The 21,374-nt window shown below is 31.0% G+C and overlaps 2 protein-coding genes across 3 annotated transcripts; both read right to left on the minus strand.

Moving 5' to 3' along the window:
• Positions 1–507: 507 nt before the first annotated feature.
• Positions 508–3,885, minus strand: LOC149882489 (uncharacterized). Of its 2 annotated transcripts, XM_090101133.1 has the most exons (3): positions 3,706–3,882; positions 2,145–2,182; positions 508–2,008 (listed from the first exon to the last, which is right to left on the minus strand). In XM_090101133.1, exon 3 carries the CDS (start codon positions 1,961–1,963, stop codon positions 1,097–1,099), a length of 867 nt encoding a protein of 288 aa, XP_089957259.1. In that variant the 5' UTR covers positions 1,964–2,008; positions 2,145–2,182; positions 3,706–3,882; the 3' UTR covers positions 508–1,096. The 2 variants fall into 2 exon arrangements, with proteins under 2 accessions (XP_089957259.1, XP_089957260.1); XM_090101134.1 differs by lacking the exon at positions 2,145–2,182 and having other exon boundaries at positions 3,706–3,885.
• A 6,357-nt stretch (positions 3,886–10,242) lies between these two features.
• On the minus strand, positions 10,243–18,307 carry LOC145192990 (superoxide-generating NADPH oxidase heavy chain subunit A-like). The gene is made up of 3 exons (XM_090065473.1): positions 18,140–18,307; positions 12,074–12,312; positions 10,243–11,878 (listed from the first exon to the last, which is right to left on the minus strand). The coding sequence occupies exons 2-3, from the start codon at positions 12,296–12,298 to the stop codon at positions 10,493–10,495; spliced, it is 1,611 nt and encodes a 536-aa protein (XP_089921599.1). The 5' UTR covers positions 12,299–12,312; positions 18,140–18,307; the 3' UTR covers positions 10,243–10,492.
• Positions 18,308–21,374: the final 3,067 nt, after the last annotated feature.

The raw sequence follows: 21,374 nt of genomic DNA on the forward strand, positions 1-21,374 counted from the left end.
CAGTTAAACGAATGAAATAATTTCACTTGGTGGTCCTTAAGTATTGGAAGACGAACAGGCAAACCTCCGGGATAAAACGGGTCGGCGAACGGTTGAACTTGTTGTAGGAGGAGTAGTAAAACTTTTGTGCTAAAAAAAACTTACATTTGGCCCAATCTTTTTCTTAGTTGGTGCAAATTCCGAATATGTATTTTAAAAAGTAAAAAAATTTGATTGCGGTCTTCATGTGTTCATTGATTTCCATCTTTGCTATACAAATTTCAATAAAGTTGTATTTGTTGTTTCTTTACCCCTCCCCTTTCCTCCCATAACAAGTTCACAACTTTCCCAACAAACAGGTGCTGTTAAGTAAAACCAAAAATAAAAAATAAAAATATGGATTACTCGTTGCACTCGGTTGAGTTCCGATTTTGAAAAGATAAATTTCTTCAACTATTTTTCAATAAAAAAAAAAAAAAAAAAAAGACAATAATAGTAAATATATTAAAGAAAAACGAACAAGGAGAATTTGGGTATCAATTCTTTACATGGCAAGTTTTTAAAAACATAATAAGTTGACAATAAAATAAATTTGAGAGTAAAATACAAAAAAAGTATTAAATCTTGTTTTAAAATTAAACGCTTCAGTTGTTAACAATTGTTTACTACGTCACATTTTGATTTCCTGCCGTTAAATTAGGCTTTTTTTCGTTGATTATTTTTATTCTTTTAATGTTTTTAATACACAAAGTGGTAAAAAATACTTTGTAGCATTTAGAATAACGGAGAACGTTCTTTTATTCATGTAATACAAATTCAACTTATTAACGAAGGTCTGTTTGGTTAGGTTGGAGTTACACTCTTTCATTTTTTTTTTTTACATCTCTAAAGATTTCGAAAAATTTAAAAAACAGCTTAAGAGCACTACAAACCATATTGTGTGTTGCAAACCAGGTTGACTGGTGCCTCGATTGGTGCGCCTCGATTGGTGAGTCACCTTCTTTTTACGTTAAAATCTCATAACAACAAAAATTCTTTTCCGAGTTTTTTTACGAACATCACAAAACGTTTCTTGCAACTTTTTTTTTTTCAATGACATCATCGAAAATTTTAAAAACTAATCCACAGTGGTGACAATGTAACTCCGAGTCTCAAGCAAAGCGTGAGTTGTCTCGGAACGCGATCTGTTCGCGCTTCTAGATTCGTATATTACCTTTGCAAAATAGATACAAGGATTTATAAGAGAATTAAGCGTAATCGCAAGATTACCAAAAGGATGATAAAGATCTTCATCAAAATAACTCACAGTGATAGGCATTAAACACACTACAAAACTTATTCCGATAAAGGTACAGAACATGGTCATTCTTTTCAAACGATCTTGCTGCACATTGCATTCTGGACTAAAATCTTGAATTAGTGATTTTCTTTGCAGCAACAACAAAATTGATATATATAGATAAATGATCATTACTAAAAACGCAGAAAACGCGAACACACACGCACGGATGTAAACTCCGATTTTCGTATCTAACGAGAAAACTGATAGCACCGAAAATGTGGGAGTTAATATTAAAGAAATAATCCAAATACCAGCGATGGTTCCGAACTTGATTTTAAAAGTAGTAAATATGTAGTATTTTCTCGGATATTTGATGGCGTAAAAGCGCTCAATAGCAACCGCTATCACGTGGAAAGTTGACGCAAATACTGAAAACAGGAAAACGGAATCAAATATTTTTGTAACAATTTCGTGAGAAATTCTAGGAACGATTGTTGGCGTTAGCTCCCCTGAAAGATACCATGCGTCTATACCTAACGTAGCAATCCCACTTGTAAAGTCTGAAATGGACAAACTTAAGAGCAGATAGTCAATCCGATCAAGATTTTTCCATTTTCGAACAATCAACAGTTGTTCAACAAAATTCGCCAAAATAACTGCTGAATCAATTATTATGCAAGCAACCATCCACGGCACGGACATTTTTTTTTATCTAATTTATCAAATTTCCTTTCAGTGGCAATAAGTCTAAAAAACAATAGAATAAAATTTTACGAAAAAAACGTTAAGATACAGCCCGGTTAAAAAAACAACTCGGTCAAAAGTTGTAACCGTAATAATTCAACGGAGACTATCAAAATGTAGTTAGCAGTTCATTACTTACAATGATGATATAGCTCATAGGAATGTTAATTGTTTTATCTAAATAATAAAAACATGCCTTTAATTATTATTTTATAAATGAAAGCGGCAACTGTTTCCTAGGTGATACGTTTTAGTGACTAAAATTTGAAGAATTTGAATTTACCGGCGCTTGTCGTTATTGACTGTGGCTAAAACCGACTTTGATTCCTTTGAAATATTGTTTTTTTGAGTTTTTTTTAAGTTTTTTTATATTTTATCGTTTTATCTTTTTGTTTAATTGACGACAATCGATTTCTCGCTAAATTCACAAGTAGAAATAAGTTTTAAAGCATTATCCTTGCTGCAATGTTTGAAAACAAATCACGACGTTTAAAAAAAAAACCTCCTTTTTTTTATCATTTAAAACATTTGAAACTATTTCAAAAAATATTTTTAAAAAACATCACAAAAATAGCAAGAAATGAAAAGAACAGCAACATACAAAGTTACACAATGGGTTCTTTCAACGCGAGGTGGGTAGGATTTAAGCGCTGGCTATTATAGTTTTTAAAAACATTTTCTTAAAATGAAAAGAGATTTCTTGAGTCGACGCCTCTTCCCCCAGTTTATTTGTTTTCGAAATTGATTTTATGAATCTAAAACAATGCCACCGCGAGCTGCGTTTGTGGAGCGTTAAGGATTTAAATATTGTGAGCAAAATGCGCTCACACAATAAACATTTTTAGATTGTAAGGAAAAATTACAAACAATTCTTTTGTGATGAAGTGTATTGGAAACTGTAGTTGTGACGTAAACAACTGCGTTTCAATTGATTGAGAAAAATTCTGTTAAAAAACGAATTAAAACTTGTTAAACGCTTGCTTTTTCTCATTACCTGAAAAAGTTACAACGTATATGTATACGTGTGCGTATATGCGTTTGCGCGTGTATGTGATTGTCTTATATATATATATATATATATATATATATATATATATATATATATATATATATATATATATATATATATATATCATGAGGGCGAGAGTATCTATTTGCCCCCGAGATAATCCGTGATAATATATTATTAGCATAAATTTCCTGGGGGGGGGGGGCACTACCCCTGTTGCCCCCGTGAACTCGGCGACTATGTATATATATATATATATATATATATATATATATATATATATATATATATATATATATATATATATATATATATAAAACTGTAACTGCTAATTTATTCAATTTTCATACGTCATATTCCTTTTGCTAATTTGAGTTGATCAGAAAAAGAAAGAAAAAGAAAAAGTTTATCCAATCAGAGAGAACTTCTGTAATTTGCAATCGAGAAAATTTGTTGAGTTTTTCTCACGGTAATTGTACTTAAAATAATTTCAGCTTCGCTTTGATAGTTTTTGAAACAAAAGAATTTTCTAGAAAGCTTGAAATTTTCATTAATTTCGTGTGAATTTCTTGAAAATCCGCCGGTATGTTGTTGTGACGCAGTTTAGTAGTTTTCAGCAAAAACCTTTCATACGATATTAGTCGCGTATTTTGCAAACGTTTCTTTATCTAATCTAAATGAAGATACTCACCTTCAGTTCTTTTCCTCTCTCAAGTTTTTAAGAAATTCTGCCGCTTTTCACCATTTAAATCTCAGTTACAACCGTTAAACGTTTAAAGCATCTGTAATAAAACCTATGCGAAAACGTCAGATATTTATCTGCCGAAAACACAAAGCACAAAGAGGCTTTTTGTTTCAAGTTTTAAAATAAACTAATAACACCTGATAGAGACAAATATCATAAAACTATTATCTAAAGAAAACAAAGCGAACAGGTGAGCTACATTGGGAAGATTTTGAATCTTTATACCATTCTGAGACCCCCGTCATACAAACATCCATTTTTTTCCTTCGTTCTCTGAAATTTCAAAAAGGTATTTATTTTAACCAAATTAAATTTATTTAAAACTAAAATTATCAAAACAAAAATCAAATAATAAACTAAACGATGCAAAATCATCATCATTATCAACAACGTAATCGTAAATTATTTTTCTTTATTTTCTTCTTCTGTCATCTTAATTTTTGCAACACCACTTTTAACTACTGCATAGTTTTAAATGCACCAAATGTTGGCAGTGTAAATGTAGCTTTGTGTTACACTTTGCAAGATTTGCTAAAAAACATCATTTAGTTTTCAAAAAGTTTTGTTTCATGTTTTTGTGCATTTTTTTTTTTTTTTGAGTAATTCTTATGGAAAATAAAAATGATAATAAATCTGGTTTGTGTCTGGGACGCCCTTGTTATTAACGATACAAATCTCACGCGCAACGTGAGCATCAGAGAACGCACTTTTTCTTAACAGCAAATCTGTACCACAGCAAAACTTCAACAGTACCTTGAGTTTGTGGTCAGTTTAAAAAAAGAAATAAAAACAAAAAGTTCGTGCAAAAACGTGTCACAACTGCATTTTATGCAAAAACATTTCTTAAAAAAAAAAACGTGTTAAAGTTCGTTTTGTATTTTGCAACAATTTTGCATTCAGTTTATCCGAAGCATAATTCGATGATCGACTTGAAGTAAAAATTTTGCCGTTAAAAATAAATTCTTTTTTAAAAATTCTCATCCAATAACTAGACGCTGATTGGTAGGCTGTCAACCGTAAATTACCACATCCCATAATTCTTTGTTCCGATTAGAAAAGCTTTACGTAAATGAATAATAAAAATTTACCAAATCAAAATGTGGCCGAATCTTACTGCAACTATTGTAGTCGACTAGACTTCGGTAAAAATGTCAGCTCCATTTGACCATATCCACACAAGTCTTGATTAAAACAATTATTTTCTTCGCAGCTGAAAATATTGGTTTCAAAAACTAATTTATCATTTTTATCTACTTAAGTATTTATGCGTATATGATCTTTTACCAAATAATTAAATAATTTTGAAAAGTTTCTTTTAACTCTAATTAAGGTGAAATAAATGAATAGATTAGTAATTATGGTTGTATTCATAGTTTTAGATTTATTAGAAAGTAATATAATTATGAAAAACTTAAATTATTAAGTTTTATCTTAGTCTTTAGTAACCTCAAATCTTTGCGTTCGTAACATTTTATTCCTTGTCTTGTGAGCGCGTAAAAAGTCTGAGTTTTACGAAATATCAAATTATTTGATTTTTTGAGTTTGGGTGAAAATGTCTTGTTCAAGTTTTTACGATACTTTTTAAGTAACAGTTTTTTGGTGACGTGTCGGCTTACTTTGAGACAATAATTCAAATTTTATTCGAAAGCCAGAAAAATATTAAATTTTTTTATATTTATAATTTGTTTCAATTATAGCAAAATAAAAACAGAGTAAAATAAAAATTATATTTGATAATTAGTTGTGATTATTCCAACAAAAATGTTAGAAATCTTAACAATTAATCGTCTTGTTAATTTTCTTATTAGTAATCTTCTTAATAGTAATCTTCTTATTAGTAATCTTCTTATTAGTAATCTTCTATGCGTTTAAAATTGAACAGTTCCAGTTAAACATAAAACTTCGTAAAAAGTATTTTTTATCTTTTTTTATCATGGAACTGGAAGAGAAAAAGAAAAAAAAAAAAACTTTCCCATTGTTAACATTAAAACGAACTCGTTAATGTAACACGGGGGAAGATCACAAATTAAATTATCATTTTTTATTTCAACGTTTTGGACCTAAAGCATTAAAACTTGAGAAGCTGTAAAAAAAATGGGTAAAAGAGGAATTTGAGAAAGGAAATTTGACCAATTTTCACGATAGCTTACAGAGAAGGGATATTGATTACAGTTATAAAATCAGAAATGGTCACCTTGATTCCTGGGACTCTTAAAAATCCACCCAGCTGTCGACTTTTCAAAAACAATATCATGAATATGAGGCATTACTCGATTACCCTTTAAAATCAGGCATTTAAATAAGTCCATATTTAATTATATAATTACTTAACATGAAGAATAAATGGAACTTTTTGAAAACGAGGATTTTCCGCGGACAAAATAAAATGATTTCAAAGTTTCCATCACAGGGTAGCTTGATGTGTATGCTATCACTCCATATAAGTGGCGTTCTTGAGTCAGCTAGGTTGGCATTATTGTGATCCACGCTAACCTTGAAACCCTGACTACTACAGTAGAAAAAGAAGACATAGAAGTTTGCATTTGGAACATCTTTTTTAATGATTGCTATTACAGAAATGGGGCTGGAACAGCTTTGCAAGCTTTAAAAATTTATTCTTTTTTACGGTAACAGATTAAGCTTACTTAAGCTGTGAGTTAATGAAGTATTTAATTAAAGTCTACAGCTAATTAAACAACATGAGTAAATAAAAGAGATTAAATGATGTGAAAATGCAGTTTTGGTACCAAAAGTAAACTTTCTAAACACACTAGTTGCCTAAGTAATCATAGAAATAAAATACTATTAAGTTCACCTTAGAATTTTTACCTAACACTGATTACAAATAAACATTTAACGTTTGGAGATGTACTGATTCAGAGACTGTTTTCATGAGTTTCTTAGCAAGAAATAAATTAGGAGAAATCTAAACCATGTTATAATTGCGTCAACACTGGCTTCCTCGATATCATCATTCGGGTCCCCATTTGGGATTAATAAAGAGCTTTTGGTTTCTGAGCAGAATTTGAGCAACATTTTTTTTCTTAAACTGAGAGTAGTTGCTTTTGATGAAGAGCAGTTTTTCAGCTTTCAGAGGATCCATACGATTTCTTCCCTTCGTGACTGTCAGGCTGGCAGCTCTGAACAAGCGCTCCGAGGATGCTGAACTTCCAGAAATGCTCAGGATAGCAAGGGAGCCTTGGAAAGAATTGGTTAGATGTTCCGTTTTGTCACCCAGAACTACATTGGTTTTCCCATTCATGCAGAAGCAGCCTCAAAGCCATTTTCACAGGCAAAAATTTCTCCTTTCAATCCAGTCGCGCTCTTCTTCTGCTTCCTTGGCTGGATAAAGCTCAAAGAGAAGCTTCTGAATTGTGAGTGCTAAAGGCTGTCGCTGACGAGGAATGGTTCAATCTCGGAGTCTTCTTCCCAACTTTTGAAGAACAAACTTTGTAAGAACTTTTTGACAGCTTCTTCAGGATCCTAAGCCAAATTCTGGAGACTGATTTTTGTTTCTTTTAACTTGGCTTTCAAGATTTGATGTATTGGTCTGAAAAATATAAAAATAGAATTTAAAATGTTAGACTTTCATGGGCAAAAAGACTAACTTTAAGGGCGGATGGTCAGACTTTTTTGTTTTTTTTCTCACTTTAACGAATTTTTACTGAGTTTGTGTCCAAATATTTACATCTATTTGCATTTTTGGTATTATTCGCAATAATCCCTCTCATTTCTTTTAATAATTCGCAACTTTAGATTGCATTACTTTAGATCATTAGTAGCATTTATCATTATTGGCAACTTTAGATGTTACTTTTAACAATTGGCACCTCTAATGGTGGATTGGAAACTTGCACAAAAGTAGACTACAGCCAGTTACATTGTAGTTTTTGACTAATAATATTTTTTAATGATTTTTTACTCGCATTTGTAACAAAGATCCAAGTAGCTGGCAACCAGAAAGACAACTTGCCTGGGTTTTTTTCAACTTTAATCGATGCTTGAAAGAAATTAACACCCTGTGTAAAATATAGAGGCATTAAAAAAAGGAAATTAAACTAATTGGCTATGATTTACTGGTTTTTCGGCTTCGCTTTTATGAGCAGGCAGGTCATCTGCATCTGAAGATAATGTTGGATTTTCTTTTTCACAATTACTTCCTTCTTCGTTTTCAGTATCAACATCGCCTAGACCTTGTGATGACTGAGCGTTATCGGGCAATACCCGTTCGGGTAATCGGAGTCCGATAAATTATTTTTAGCTTTAATTGGTGTCCGATACCCGTTCGGGCTGGGACTAGTTCGGTTCCTATCGGGACCCGGACATTCCTTATGTCAAACATTTGGAGTAAGGGCTCTACTACTGCACAAGGAATTTGATGAAAAACTGTAATAATCAAGTATATTCAAAAAGAGTTTTTAAGGGCCGTCGGAACGTCGTCAGCGAGATTGGAATGGATGAAAAGAGAATCCATTTAAAAAGTAAGGCCAGAGTTACATTTGGTTTGAAAAAATCAAATAGGAAGAAATCGATATTAAGCAAGTGGCCTCAAAATTCATATTTTTGTCGAATGCAAAATAAGTTACATTTTTTGGCATTGAATAAATATTTTGTGACAAAACTTCTAGTGAAAAAAGTTCCAAACTTTTCTCTTTTTTCTGCTTTTTTTAAACCAAACCCAGCAAGCACACAACGTTGAAACAACGTTGAAATAAAGTTGATCAACGTCGATCAACGCTATTTCAACGTTATTTCAACGTTGTGTGCTTGTTGGGAAGGAAAATTTATGACATCGTCAAAAAGAAGAGACAACATGGATTCTGTGTTAACCAATACAATTTTAGATTTTAGACGTATCACAGGATGCATCAGTTTCTTTTATTTCTCTGCAGTTCTAATAAAATTTTCTGTAAATTATCGTAACGATTAAGTTGTCCAACTCAGAACTCAGACCTCCGGTTAGAAATTAAAGATGTTTTAAATACTAATTAGAATTGGTTTTTATTTTATAGACAAATGTTATAGAAAAATTATATTTTCGATAAGATTGTTTTTTTTTTTTTAATTTAACATAACTTATCTGATATATTTTTATAAATCGTTGTTTATAAGTTTAAAAAAATACCCAAAAAATATTAGTAAAAAAAATATATCATTCTAAATAAAATTTTCTTATTAGAAGTTGATGAAAAGACTATTTGAGAAGGACCCAAAAGAATAACCTAAAAGGCTCTAGGGAAGGTCAGTGTTATTGGGCATGCCAATCGACTTTTTGACAAAAACTCAAAGGCTTTTTTGCATTTTGCAGTTTTAAAACTATCTTTGAAGTAGAGTACTTTAATCTTCTTAGATGAAAAGTATTTACTGTTCACTATGTCATTAACAGAAGAAATGATCGATTTATTGTTCAGAAAGGGGACAATACCTCATCTGTGTGTTGTAGAAAGTATCCTCTACCAAAGATTTTTGAGCTTTCTTGTCAGAACTTAATTGACGTTCCGTGTACAAAGGCTGTCATTGAAATTAATGGAAATCTGACCGAATTTTTAGGTAGGCAAGGCACGTATCTAGATTTTTAGGTAGGCAAGGCACGTATCTAGATTTTTTATTATTAAAAATACTCAGAAGTGATTGTTTTTTTTTATTATTGGCTTTAAAACCTTGTAAGTAAGAAAAGATTCTCGAATCGCTGCGCAGCAGCATGAAATCAAGTGCTGTGGGTGTGCTTACAACATTTAAACTTAAATCATTTTTGCGCGTTTTTTCTTCTCTATATAATAAAAATAATTTTTTTTTATCTATTTGATAATAATATTGTTTGGTCTAAATTGAGCTCCAAAGATATCCGGCAGAGTTTTGACTGCTTCATCCTTATTATTTTTAAAAACGAATAGCCGTTTCTTTCTAATCTTTCTTCATAAATTTGCTAGTTTTTGTTTTAATTTCAAATTAAAATAAATGAATTTTAACAATAAAACAAAAAAATAAACTGTATACACAGTTAGGCTGAAAAATTATTATCAATTTTAATGTATAAATACACGAGGATGAAGAAAAAGAAAAATAGAAAGAAATACAAATTAAATTAAAAAAATATAAATTTATATAATAAATTTATACAACATAGTTTTGCATATAAAAAATATAAAAAATATAAAAAATATAAAAAATATAAAAAATATAAAAAATATAAAAAATATAAAAAATATTAAAAAAATAAAAAATATAAAAAATATAAAAAATATAAAAAATATAAAAAATATAAAATATATAAAAAATATAAAAAATATAAAAAATATAAAAAATATAAAAAATATAAAAAATATAAAAAATATAAAAAATATAAAAAATATAAAAAATATAAAAAATATAAAAAATATATAAAATATAAAAAATATAAAAAATATAAAAAATATAAAAAATATAAAAAATATAAAAAATATAAAAAATATAAAAAATATAAAAAATATTAAAAATGTACGAAATGTTATAAATTTAAAAAAATGTATTTTAAAAGTGAAATTAAAGTAAATATTTTATAAAGTAGTTGTTAATGATACTCAGCAAATGATTAACAAGTTGCAAATCCAATATTTTTGATTAAATAAAAAATGTTCCACGAACAAAATTTTTTATGAACGTCTCCAACATTAAAATATTATCTCCATACTAATATTGCATCTATAATTTCGCCACAAAATTGTGTTGTCAAAGTTTTCTCGACCTGAAGCAATTAGAATTCAAACATCTCTTTATGAAAATGAAACGACAAACCTTTAGTAGAATACTTAGAACACATCCTTTCAACGTCGTTCACCATGCCTAATGGACCGCATGTGATTACGGCAATCTTGTAATGCTGATCCATTAGTGCAAACTTTGTCATTCTTTCAAAATATTCCGATAACAATGGTCGACCAAACCTTAAATCTGGTTGAACGTCTGGCTTGATGTTTGCTTCCAAGAACCTTGATTCGTCTCTTTCTTTGGTCAAATGGAAATAGTTTTCTAATATTTTTTCTGACACTTCCTGTCGATCGATTAAATCAGGCTGAAACGAAGCTGGCAAGCGATAAACGAACGTGTTATTGATGTTTTCTTTGTCGTGTTCGGTAACTGAATCCACTAGAAACAGGTCTCGCACGGACCACACAAACATCACTTTGTGCAGAGGTCGACCTCTCCTATACTCGTGAAGCAACTCGTTACAAATGGACTGGGCTGGTGTTATTCCTATTCCTCCGCTAAAAAACATGAACAACTTGTACTTGTCACTGTCGATGTCAACACTAGGAGCTCCGTAGGGACCGTCTACATACGTCAATATTTCTCTTGTTTGCTCCATGTGATTATATAACTTTTTGGTCCAATCTCCGAGTACGCGGATGTGCAATGTGACATTCGGTTCATAAGACGACGACGAAATGCTGAAAGGGTGCCATTCGAACAACGACACTCCTGGTATACAGATAAAGCAATACTGACCGGCTTTATATTTGAAGTTCTTTTTAGAAAATGTTAGTCGAATCACACCAGCAGGTAGTCTCGTGGCCAAGAGCTTTCTCTGGTTCTTTTTGTTGACAAAAGTAATAGCGATTCGTAAAAAAACATCGAACAGCCATAACCCAGCACCAATCAGCACTATTCCAGCTTGGTGAGCGATTGAGAACACTATCACAACAAGAAACAAAAGCCAATGAAAACGATAAAATGCCTCAAAAAACTTTCTTCGAATCGGCCAAAACGAAAACAATATTAATCCTCCCAACGATCCCGTGAGCACCAATCCGGTTACGTTCCAATCGTGAGAGACGTAGCCGTGCCAAACACCAACAAGAACTGCTAGCCAAGCGCACAGCTTGTGCCAAAACAAACCGCGCTCAAAGGGAAGGCCAGCTAGCACAATCCACAACGAGTTTCGACAAGCAAAAGCAAAACACAAAATAATCGGTATAGAAGCAATGTTTCCTGTTTCTTTTGCTAAGGCATTTTTGTTGTTGTCACGATCTTTTCTAAATGTGTTCGTTTGGTTAGTAGTTGAATTAGTCGTGGCAGCTGTCATGCCAACTGCACCCAACCAACCAGCTAACCCTCCGACTAAGAAAATGAAGAAGATGACCTATTTATGAACAAAAACAAGTTATTCACAAATTTCACTTTTTGTAAAAAAAAAAAAAAAAAGAAGCGAAAAATCATTTTAAGAAAAAGGAAAAGTTGTTAGAAAAAGTCAAAATCAACTGAAGCTGAAATTTAAATTTAATAAAAGTGAAGTTTGATTAAAAAAAAAAAAAAGAAAAAATTGAAGATGAACAACCTCTCCAACGACGACGCCAAAAAGAAGTTGTTTATGAAACATCGACAGTAGTTTCCATCTGATGTGATAGTAAGTTGGCCACGGCACCAAACGATTGAACACAGGCGAATCATACTTTGCATCAGTGTATGGTTTCCAATCGTGGGGAGTTTGTATTTCTATTGCAGCTTGAACATCTTGATCAGGGACTGTAGAGAGCTCTATCGCGTCCACTTTTCCAGGCATTTTCTTTCAGCTGACTATTTAATGAAAAATAACAAGAAGAATTTTAGATTTTTGTTTTTGGTGACCAACTCTGATTGAAAAATCTACAGAATAAATTTATATTTGGAATTGTTTTTTGAAGTGCCTATCTACAAAAATACAAAAAAAATTTTTAAAAACTAAAAAAATTACTAAAAAATTTACAACTAAATGTTTGCTTGAATTAAATGTTAATTGGTTGATTAAATAATTAAATAAAAATTAATCAAATAATAAACTTGTTTAATGAATTATCGTTTGAACTAAAACAATATATTGTTTGAATTGCTCCTTTAGTAAGAAGGTGCAATAAGATATAAGTGTAAAAATAATATGATGTAAATATTTTAAAATGATAATGATAGTGATATTTAACATAAAGAACAAAAAGTAAAAGCTTAAAAAACATAGATATTTTAAAATTATGACTAAGTGCCAATAAACCGTTTCCCTACCCCCTCGGGATGAGGACAGGTTAACGAAAGAGTATATAGGTTTAAATAAAAAACATATAATATATATTTATTATACAAATATTATTCACATTATAGGAATATAACTATAAGAAAGAAATAGATAGTTATTGTTCGAGATAAAGAGCCCTCTATCTTTAACAATATCCATCTATCTCTTTCGTATCTATGATGAAGGGCACACCCTTCATGATAGCTAGCTAAACTCATCAGAACCAAGCAAAAGTTTTGTTAGAGAGATGATAGTTAGCATGATTGATTAATCACTAGCAACCTGAATATTTTATCACAATTTCTAAAAAGAAAATACGTTTAGTTCATCTTAACATATTCTCACGTCGCAGTTAAACTGCTTTTTATTAACTTTCAGGGTATTATAAGCACATTTAAAATACTATCAAGATACTGTCACAAAGTTTGGTGTAATGTATTGCTAAATAATATGGTAGCCCTTTTTATAAGAAACACCACAAGCGCTCTAATTTGGCGTCAGAATTTCTGAAAGTACCAACTCAATGATGCTTGTTATGTGCTTGAAATCAGTAACTTTGGCTGCGGATGGCGGAGTTAATAGTTATGTTTATCTTCAAGGATAACAATTCAACATTAAACGTTCGGCGATGAGTTTTTTTCCGAACACCAAACGGTTCGGTCGCCGAACATTTGAGCAGAGTTTAGAAATTTTGTTTCAAAATAATCGTTGTGGTGTAAAGATTTAAATATATGAAGGGTTCTCTTTGAAAACGAAAAGATATTCTTAAATATTACCAATATTAGCTTTTATCATAAATATATTAGTTTGCTATTACACATAAATGCATAAGTTACAATATTTACTGCATAAAACATAAAATAATATATGGGATTGAATTGGATGGCAATTTACATATTGCATGTTTTAAGTGTCTTACTTCAGTATTCATTAAATTTTGATTTTAATAATTATTTACAAAGATAATTAATAATGGTATATTAATATTTATAATAATAAAAATAAAAGCAATAGTTTATTAATAAAAAAAAAAAAAAAAACTTTACGATATTTAAATCTAGAAGAAGTATTAAATAAAAAATAGCTAAAAAGAAAAATTCTGAAATTTTTAAGAAAACTTTGCTTTTTCTGTGAAAATCATTAAAATTAAACGTCTTCGAGCGAGAAAAGTTTTTAAAAATGCAAATTTGAGCCGAAATATAAAAACCGCAGATAAAAAGTGAATTGGTGCATTCATATATGAACGTATAAGAGATGGACTTTCTTCATCAAAAAGGCCGCAGAAATCAGCAAGCCATGCGAGTTTCCGACAAACTCTAAACTTTTCGCCGTCAACAACAAATCTATTAAAATAGCTGCCGACAGATTTAAAAAAGAAACTCTTATCATGTGGTATTAGTTTAAACTTTTATAGCATTTGTTTAATAAAACTGTTCAGGATAAAGTAACTACTTCATCGCAGCAACTTTTGTATGTTTTTGATTTTTTCATCTTTGATTGACACTTTATCAAGTGGATAAGCAATCGCAGTGGCTAAATTTACTTCACTAATTCCCGGTTGTTTTAGGCTGAATGTGTGTGCCACGATTGAGTCTATGAAATGCCTTGCAACAACTTGAGAAGAGAACTTTGAATCATTTGTGAACGCACTTACTAAAAGGTTGACATTTTTGTCTTTCGGCACAAAAAGTTCTGGTCTTAGTTTCCTCAGATATTACCATTCTTATAAAACTTTGGCCACCAAACTTTGAACTCGAATACTTCGTTGGACCAAGCTCCAAAATATAGAACAGTTGCCAAGTGGGCTACTTTATTTAAAGATGGTAGAGAGAGTCTCAAAGACTATCCTCGCTTTGTATAGATAATGATGGACATTATTTTGAACATTTAATAAAATAAAATTAAAAAAGAACTCTTCTTTTTTTTATAGGGGAGTTTAACGAACTTTCCTAACGACCTAAGTAGGCTATGGCAAGACATGAATAAGCAATAAACTGATGTAGCAGATAGCTAAGAAAGTTGACAATAGTTGACAGATGGCAGCTTTGCCAAATCATGTGCTACAAGGTCTTCAGTCACTGACTGAGGCCCTTCTAGCACATTCTCAATAATTTAGTGGCCAGTATCTATGCCACCAGTGCATGTGACTGAGATCCTTTTAGCACACAGCAATGGAGCTATCTTTCAAGATGTGGTTTTCATCAATAACTTAATTTATGTATTTTTTTGACTGAGGCCCTTTTAGCATGTGCCAATTCAAGTAAAACTTGATGTGACTGGTTTGGCGAGAGCAAAAATTTTCGACGAAAGACTTTAAGAGTATTAAATTTCTATTGTTTAAAACAATAGATTTTGAACATTGCGCAACTAGCAAGGTTTGCAAAAAAACAATAATGCTTCACGTCCATTCCCTTAAACGTCTACGATCCATATAAAAGTTGATAAAAGTTTTTGGTTGTTTGACATTTTTTTTTGCTAACTAAAATGTAAGATATTTCGAAAAAAAAAAACAAAAAAACTTTGTTTTCGTTAGTAAGCGTCAGTAATTCCGGGCTACTTATATTTAATTCATAATTTTTTATGAAATAAATGAACTGAAATGTTGATAAAGTCATGACTTAAAAGTTTGGAGTAATTTTTTTAAACAAAAAGATTTCGCCGACTCAAACGAAAATAAGTTGCATAGATTCAAATTCAGAGTTGCGAGTATTTTTACAAGTTTAACTAAATCAACCCTTTCATGCTCCAATTATTTTCCCATAACTAAAAAAAATCCAAACTCTTTTTTTTTTGTGAACCTCATTTATGAGCCAACATGACATAAAAAAAAAAAAAAAAAAAATTAGGAAAAAATGATGTGATGATGTCATTTAAATTTGTTGTTATAAAACAACACTGCCCGCCCCCTGGGTATTTTTAATAAACAAACAATTTTGAGTTTTAGCAATGTTAATTCTACACTACATTTGTTAAAACAGTAATAAAATAAAAATAAAAAAATACTCAAAGAGAGGGATGTCAACAGCAGCCAAAGAGGGATGCTGACAAACAACAAAAAACAACTGGTAGTGGATTAAAATATTAAAAACGATTGGTTGACTCCATGAAACTCGTTCAACAAATTTCTTTATCTTAAAAGACACAGGCTTATCTACCACTTCATACATTGAATAAAAGTAAAACCATTTCCACACTGCTTACAACGACTTTGTTTGTGTAATGCACATGATTAAGAAATTTATTTGCTGAAGTCATTTTACTATTGATACTTTCATCATCAGAACTTTCATCTACACTAAACTCTGATTCTGAGCAAGTAAAATCACTGTTCATGCACAAATCATTTTCTATATCTTTATTCTCTAGATCACTATTATTATCATCACGATCAACATCAGTATCGTCAAAATCTATGACAAAAGCTTCTTCAGAAACTAACTTTGTTATAACTTTTGGTCTGTGTTTAGAAGAATAAAAATTTTTTAAAAGTGCCATTTTTTATTTTATTTTAAGTTCTGAAAATAAACAAGTTGCATCAAATTACACACACTCAGACACACACATATATAATATATATCAATGTGTATATAAACATGTACTAAGCACACAAAGTAAATAATATAGCATTGTACTCAATATAACCATAAGTAACATATATAATCACATTCACAGTAATATTATATTTACTAAAAAATAAAAATAAGAATAATGATTTTGTAAATGATAATAGTAATAAAAATATTTTTATCTTTAAACTTATTTTAACAATTAAATGATAAAAAAAATATTTTAATTAAAAAATCTTATCGCATAAAGCAGTAATAATAACGGACGAGATTTTATACCGTTGAAGCGCAGTGTTGTTCACAACAACAAATTAATTTTGGTTATTAGATCAAAAAGGTTGAAATAAACAAAATATAAATGAGTAGTAAGAACAGTACTATGTTAAACTAACATTAAATATTTTTTTCATTACGAAATCAGAATTATAAATCCTTTAAATTAGTAGTATTCGTTGTCTGCTCCTAGTACCAACTTCACCCATAAAAAATCATCTACAAAATGTCAGTGGTTCTCTGAAATAGTAAAGTAGACTTTTTCTACAGCCCTTTTCAACTTCCTTTGCAAAATAATATTGTTTTCATTCGGTTAGGATGCACTATTTGCATTGGGGAAGCTCAGTTTAATTTGTTGTTATACAACAACCCAGCGCATGAAAGGGTTAAGTGCAGCTTTTTGAATTCAATGTTGTTTATTTACGGAGCGCTTGGAGTTGATTTAAGTAACTTGTAGCAGCTAGGCTATTTTTTTTTCCGGGCCTCCACTGGAAAATTGGGGCATTTTCCACTTTTCTAGTTAATAATACAATAAATTGCATTTGGTAACAAATTACATAAGGTAATAAAACGAAATACCTCCGAAAGGCGTGCAATATAATGATATAATCAGATTACTTTGCATGACTCATACAAATTACTTTAGGTGACTCATACCAGAAGTATTTATTCATACCAGAAGAATATATTTTTTTGTAAAGACTGATTTAACCACTAGCTGTTATGATGTAATTTAGCTAATCATTTTTAAAAAGATGTATTCTGATCAATTCATAACTTTACAAATGTGGTTTAAGTAGCGATTTATGCGTTTAAACAAAGTTACAAAACATCCGATTTTTTTTACCAGACCTATTAAATTGTAAGCGTTTAATATTTCTACCAGCCAATGGGTTGTAAGAAATTTTCGATCAACAGTAAGATAAAATAAAAGCAAGATTACAACATTAAGTTACAAGATTATGTGACGTTACTAATGCCAGAACGTCTTTTTTAACTTTAAGGCAGTTTTCTAAGAAAAGCAGTTGTGTAAAACAGACGTTCTACTTTCATCTTAAGATCTACTCTTAAAACTTGACCTACTCAAAAATTCTTTAGAAATGGTTTGTCGAGATGTCATGCGAAAATCCTTCCCTGTTCAAACGTTAGTAAAACAAAGTCGGTATCGTTTTTCCATTAAAATCAACCTCTAATGGTTGCACAACACCTAGTCAGCAAAATCAGCCTTCATAGTTGTACAACACCTAGTCAACAGGATTAACTATCAGTTCAAAGACTAAAATAGGAATGAGTGATTCGAACTTCTACCCTTTCTCTATTGTGGTAAACGGTATGTTAGTACTGTGTATAATTTGCATATACATGATACTTGAATTTCTTAACTGCTTAAGTTTTACTTAGAACTTAACCTTGAGCGACATCCATCGATGATGTTTATCCTTAACTTAGGAAGCGAATCCGTCTGTTAAATGCATTAAAAAATAGTTTATAAACAAAAAGTGCAAAGTTAATAATTTACCTTTCAAGCAAAACTTTTTCTGACTTCTTTTCGCATCGACTGAAATTTTTACGATCATCAATTCTTAACTTAAGCACCTTAAATTGTCATTAAACAAAAATCAATCTGCTGATTAATTTACATACTTCGAGCGAAAATGCATTTCAATTTATAAGCTGCTTCAGCATATCAACAAATTGATGCAATGGTGATTTTAAAATCCGTAGCAAAATCTTAACCGTAATAAAATAGCTTAATTTGAAACATGCTGCTAACGAAGCATTGGATTTTATTTTATTTTTTGCTTTTAACAAAGATATTTCTATCTGTTTTAAAAAGCAATCAAGTTTTATGATTATAAAATATATGCGTATTAAATTTCGTTTTTTTCTTAAATCACTATGAGTAAGGGCACTAGCTCACGCAGGGAGGAGGTGAAATTGTTTTCTAAACCTCCTGTAGGCTTTTCAAAGATTTATCATGTTTTTAGTTAAAGGTTATTTTCATTTACGAAAAAACTTTCTCAAAAAAAATTTTTTCCAGGAAAATGTTTGGTACTGACTTTCTATTATTCTGGTAGATTTCAATGATGAATATAATTCCAGAAAACTATTGTTGGTAAACGAGATGGTGGGCCTCCCTCACTCTTTTGCCCTAATGCTTAGCTCTAACCCTTACCTACACCCTAAAATATTACAGAATGAATTAAAAGTATTTACGATTAACTTAATATCTCAGAAAGAAACTTCACAAGAAATCTTTTTTTTTTGAGACTTCGTTTAAGCAAATAAAAATTTCTTTAAAAAAAATGGTGACACAAATTGTTCCTGTCTCCTCGGATGATCGCATCTCCATCCTCGCATTCCAAAAGCGCCGAAAAGACCCTTGTTTAGTGCTCTTTTTATTTGTAAACTGATTTTAACTTGAGAACCTGTCATAAAAAAAACAACTTTAGTTTATGTTTTTGTGGAAATCGGAAAAACAGTATGAAGGAGTGCTGATGTACAAATGTTGCTCCCTCGTTTTTACTCCTCAATAAAGTCTTATACTAAATTTTAACTGTCATCATGAGATTTTTATTCCCCAACAACAGCAGCATGAATCAAAACTACAAAAAAAATTATTTAGAACTCATGAACAAAAATTTAAGTAAAAGAACAAGATATTTATCTGTTCATTACAACATCAAAGTGGATTCCAGTCATGGAATGACCCTATTGAGTTGTCTAGAAATATAGAATACTCATTTAACTCGAGCGTTAAACTGCACGGAAAGGTCATCATTCGGTTTTCGCATCATATTCACTGTTTACTTAAATATTGCAAGTTTCCAAAATGGCTTTTTATCATTTGGCTTGTCATCTTTCTAATATTTATCGTTTGGCAGGCTTCTTTTTGGTAAGATAATTCAAAAGGTGAAAATCCAGATAATTTGTATTTTCTCATTCGCATTGAAAACAAAACACTATCCAAGACAAACGACCATTTTTCAGCAGCAACTTCAGGGACTTTTATTAATCGCGAGGTTAGAATTATTTTATCACCCATTTTAAAAGTTGGGAGAAAATGAGTTATTAATTTTGGTAAGTAATGATTGCTTTTAAAATACGCTCTTTTTTACAATTATTTCTAAATAATTTGTTAAAACATAAATTATTTAAGGCATAAGTTATTATATCTTTAAAAATTAAGGCTAAAATTTTAAATAATTTTTAGTTTAAGAAAAAAATCAAACACTTTCTTCCAACGTTTAAACTTGAAGATAGAACAAAATAATTCTAAACCTCGCGTAGTGTGCTTTTTATTGATTGATTTTAATGTTCTGCTAAACCGTTTGTTTATGGATGGTATGCACTCGTCATACATTGTCGAGTAGTTCTTTATGGGGTTCTTCGGACAGCTCATTCACAAATTCATGGTCCAGATCACTGTTGTAAAAAATGACCAAAAACTACTTTGAGCTGACCCGAGAAAACTGCTTTGACAGGGTGAAACTACAATGTTTCCTGACTCCAAAAATGTAAAATTTGAAATCTAACTATTTTGTCCGAGAAAATAATTTCGATTTTTAGTTTTTAGTACTTTGCACAATAGGGCGAAATGACAGCTTTTCAAATTTTGCATTTTTACAGCATTCAAAAACTCTTCAAAATAAGCATTTATTACTCCAAAACATAACTGTCTAAAATTCACTTGAATAATAGTTTATTCTGACACAACTGATATAGTTTTTCATTAACAAGATGGAAATAATAAACACTTTCTTAAATAATTCTTTTAGTTATTCTAAGCCAAAACACAAAAACAACCTCTTGATTCTAAACACATAAAGAGCAAATGGTACATAAAATAAATTCTTTTCAATATTTGATTCTTCACAAATGCTTGCTGTTGTAGTCCACAACACATGAAAGAAGCCTCTTTGCATACTCAGGATGATTGCGGTCTCTTTTGTATCTCTGTCAATGTGAGCTGAAATTATGATGCATTGATTCTGTTGCCTGCTCACTAAAGATCCCCAAGGGAGCCCTTTTGATCTCAATGAATTGCTTCACATGCAAGAAAACAGCATGAACTTTTGGAGTCACACTGATGTTCATGATTGCCAAATATGAGTCTCTGAAGCGATCAATTTTTTCAGAAAAGTCATCCTCCAGAACCATACCAAAACATGCTGTCACCACAGACTTAAACTTTCGAAGGGCATCAATGATTCCAAAGACTTGAAAAGCAGACTCAGTCTCTGCAATTCTTTGAAGGAGGTCAAGATTGCTGAGAAGCTTGTGACAGGCATTCCCTGCAAACTGCCCACCATGGTATGGTTCTTGTTGAATGAGAGCTGAGGGCCACTTGACAACATTGGGCCAAACTTCTGTCATGGCTTTGTACATGTGATTGACCACACCAAGGAGAAGATGGAGTTCCATTGGTGGTATGAGCTCCAAGATGAGTTTGTTTTCAGAACCAGATAGCAAAGGCTCATGCACTACATTGCCAAAAGATCTTGCCTTTTTGATATCACCACCAGACTTAGCAAACTCTTGATAACAGGCAACAAGTGAGCCTAGTGTCCTCAAAGATCCTGATTGAGAAAGATGCTTTGATTCTGTGTTGCACCAAGAGCAAGGGTGAGTACTTGCATGGCTCTGAAGGCCACAAAGGATGTTGGCAAGTTTCATGTCGCATGAGACAACAAAGTTGACTTTGTCTAACTTGATTAAAGACAAGATCTGCCTCATATTTTCAAAGTTTTCTA

Source organism: Hydra viridissima, unplaced genomic scaffold (genome assembly GCF_058129835.1).
Source record: "Hydra viridissima isolate aposymbiotic clone 2 unplaced genomic scaffold, HvirCarnegie_v1 scaffold_10, whole genome shotgun sequence".
NCBI lineage: Eukaryota > Metazoa > Cnidaria > Hydrozoa > Anthoathecata > Hydridae > Hydra > Hydra viridissima.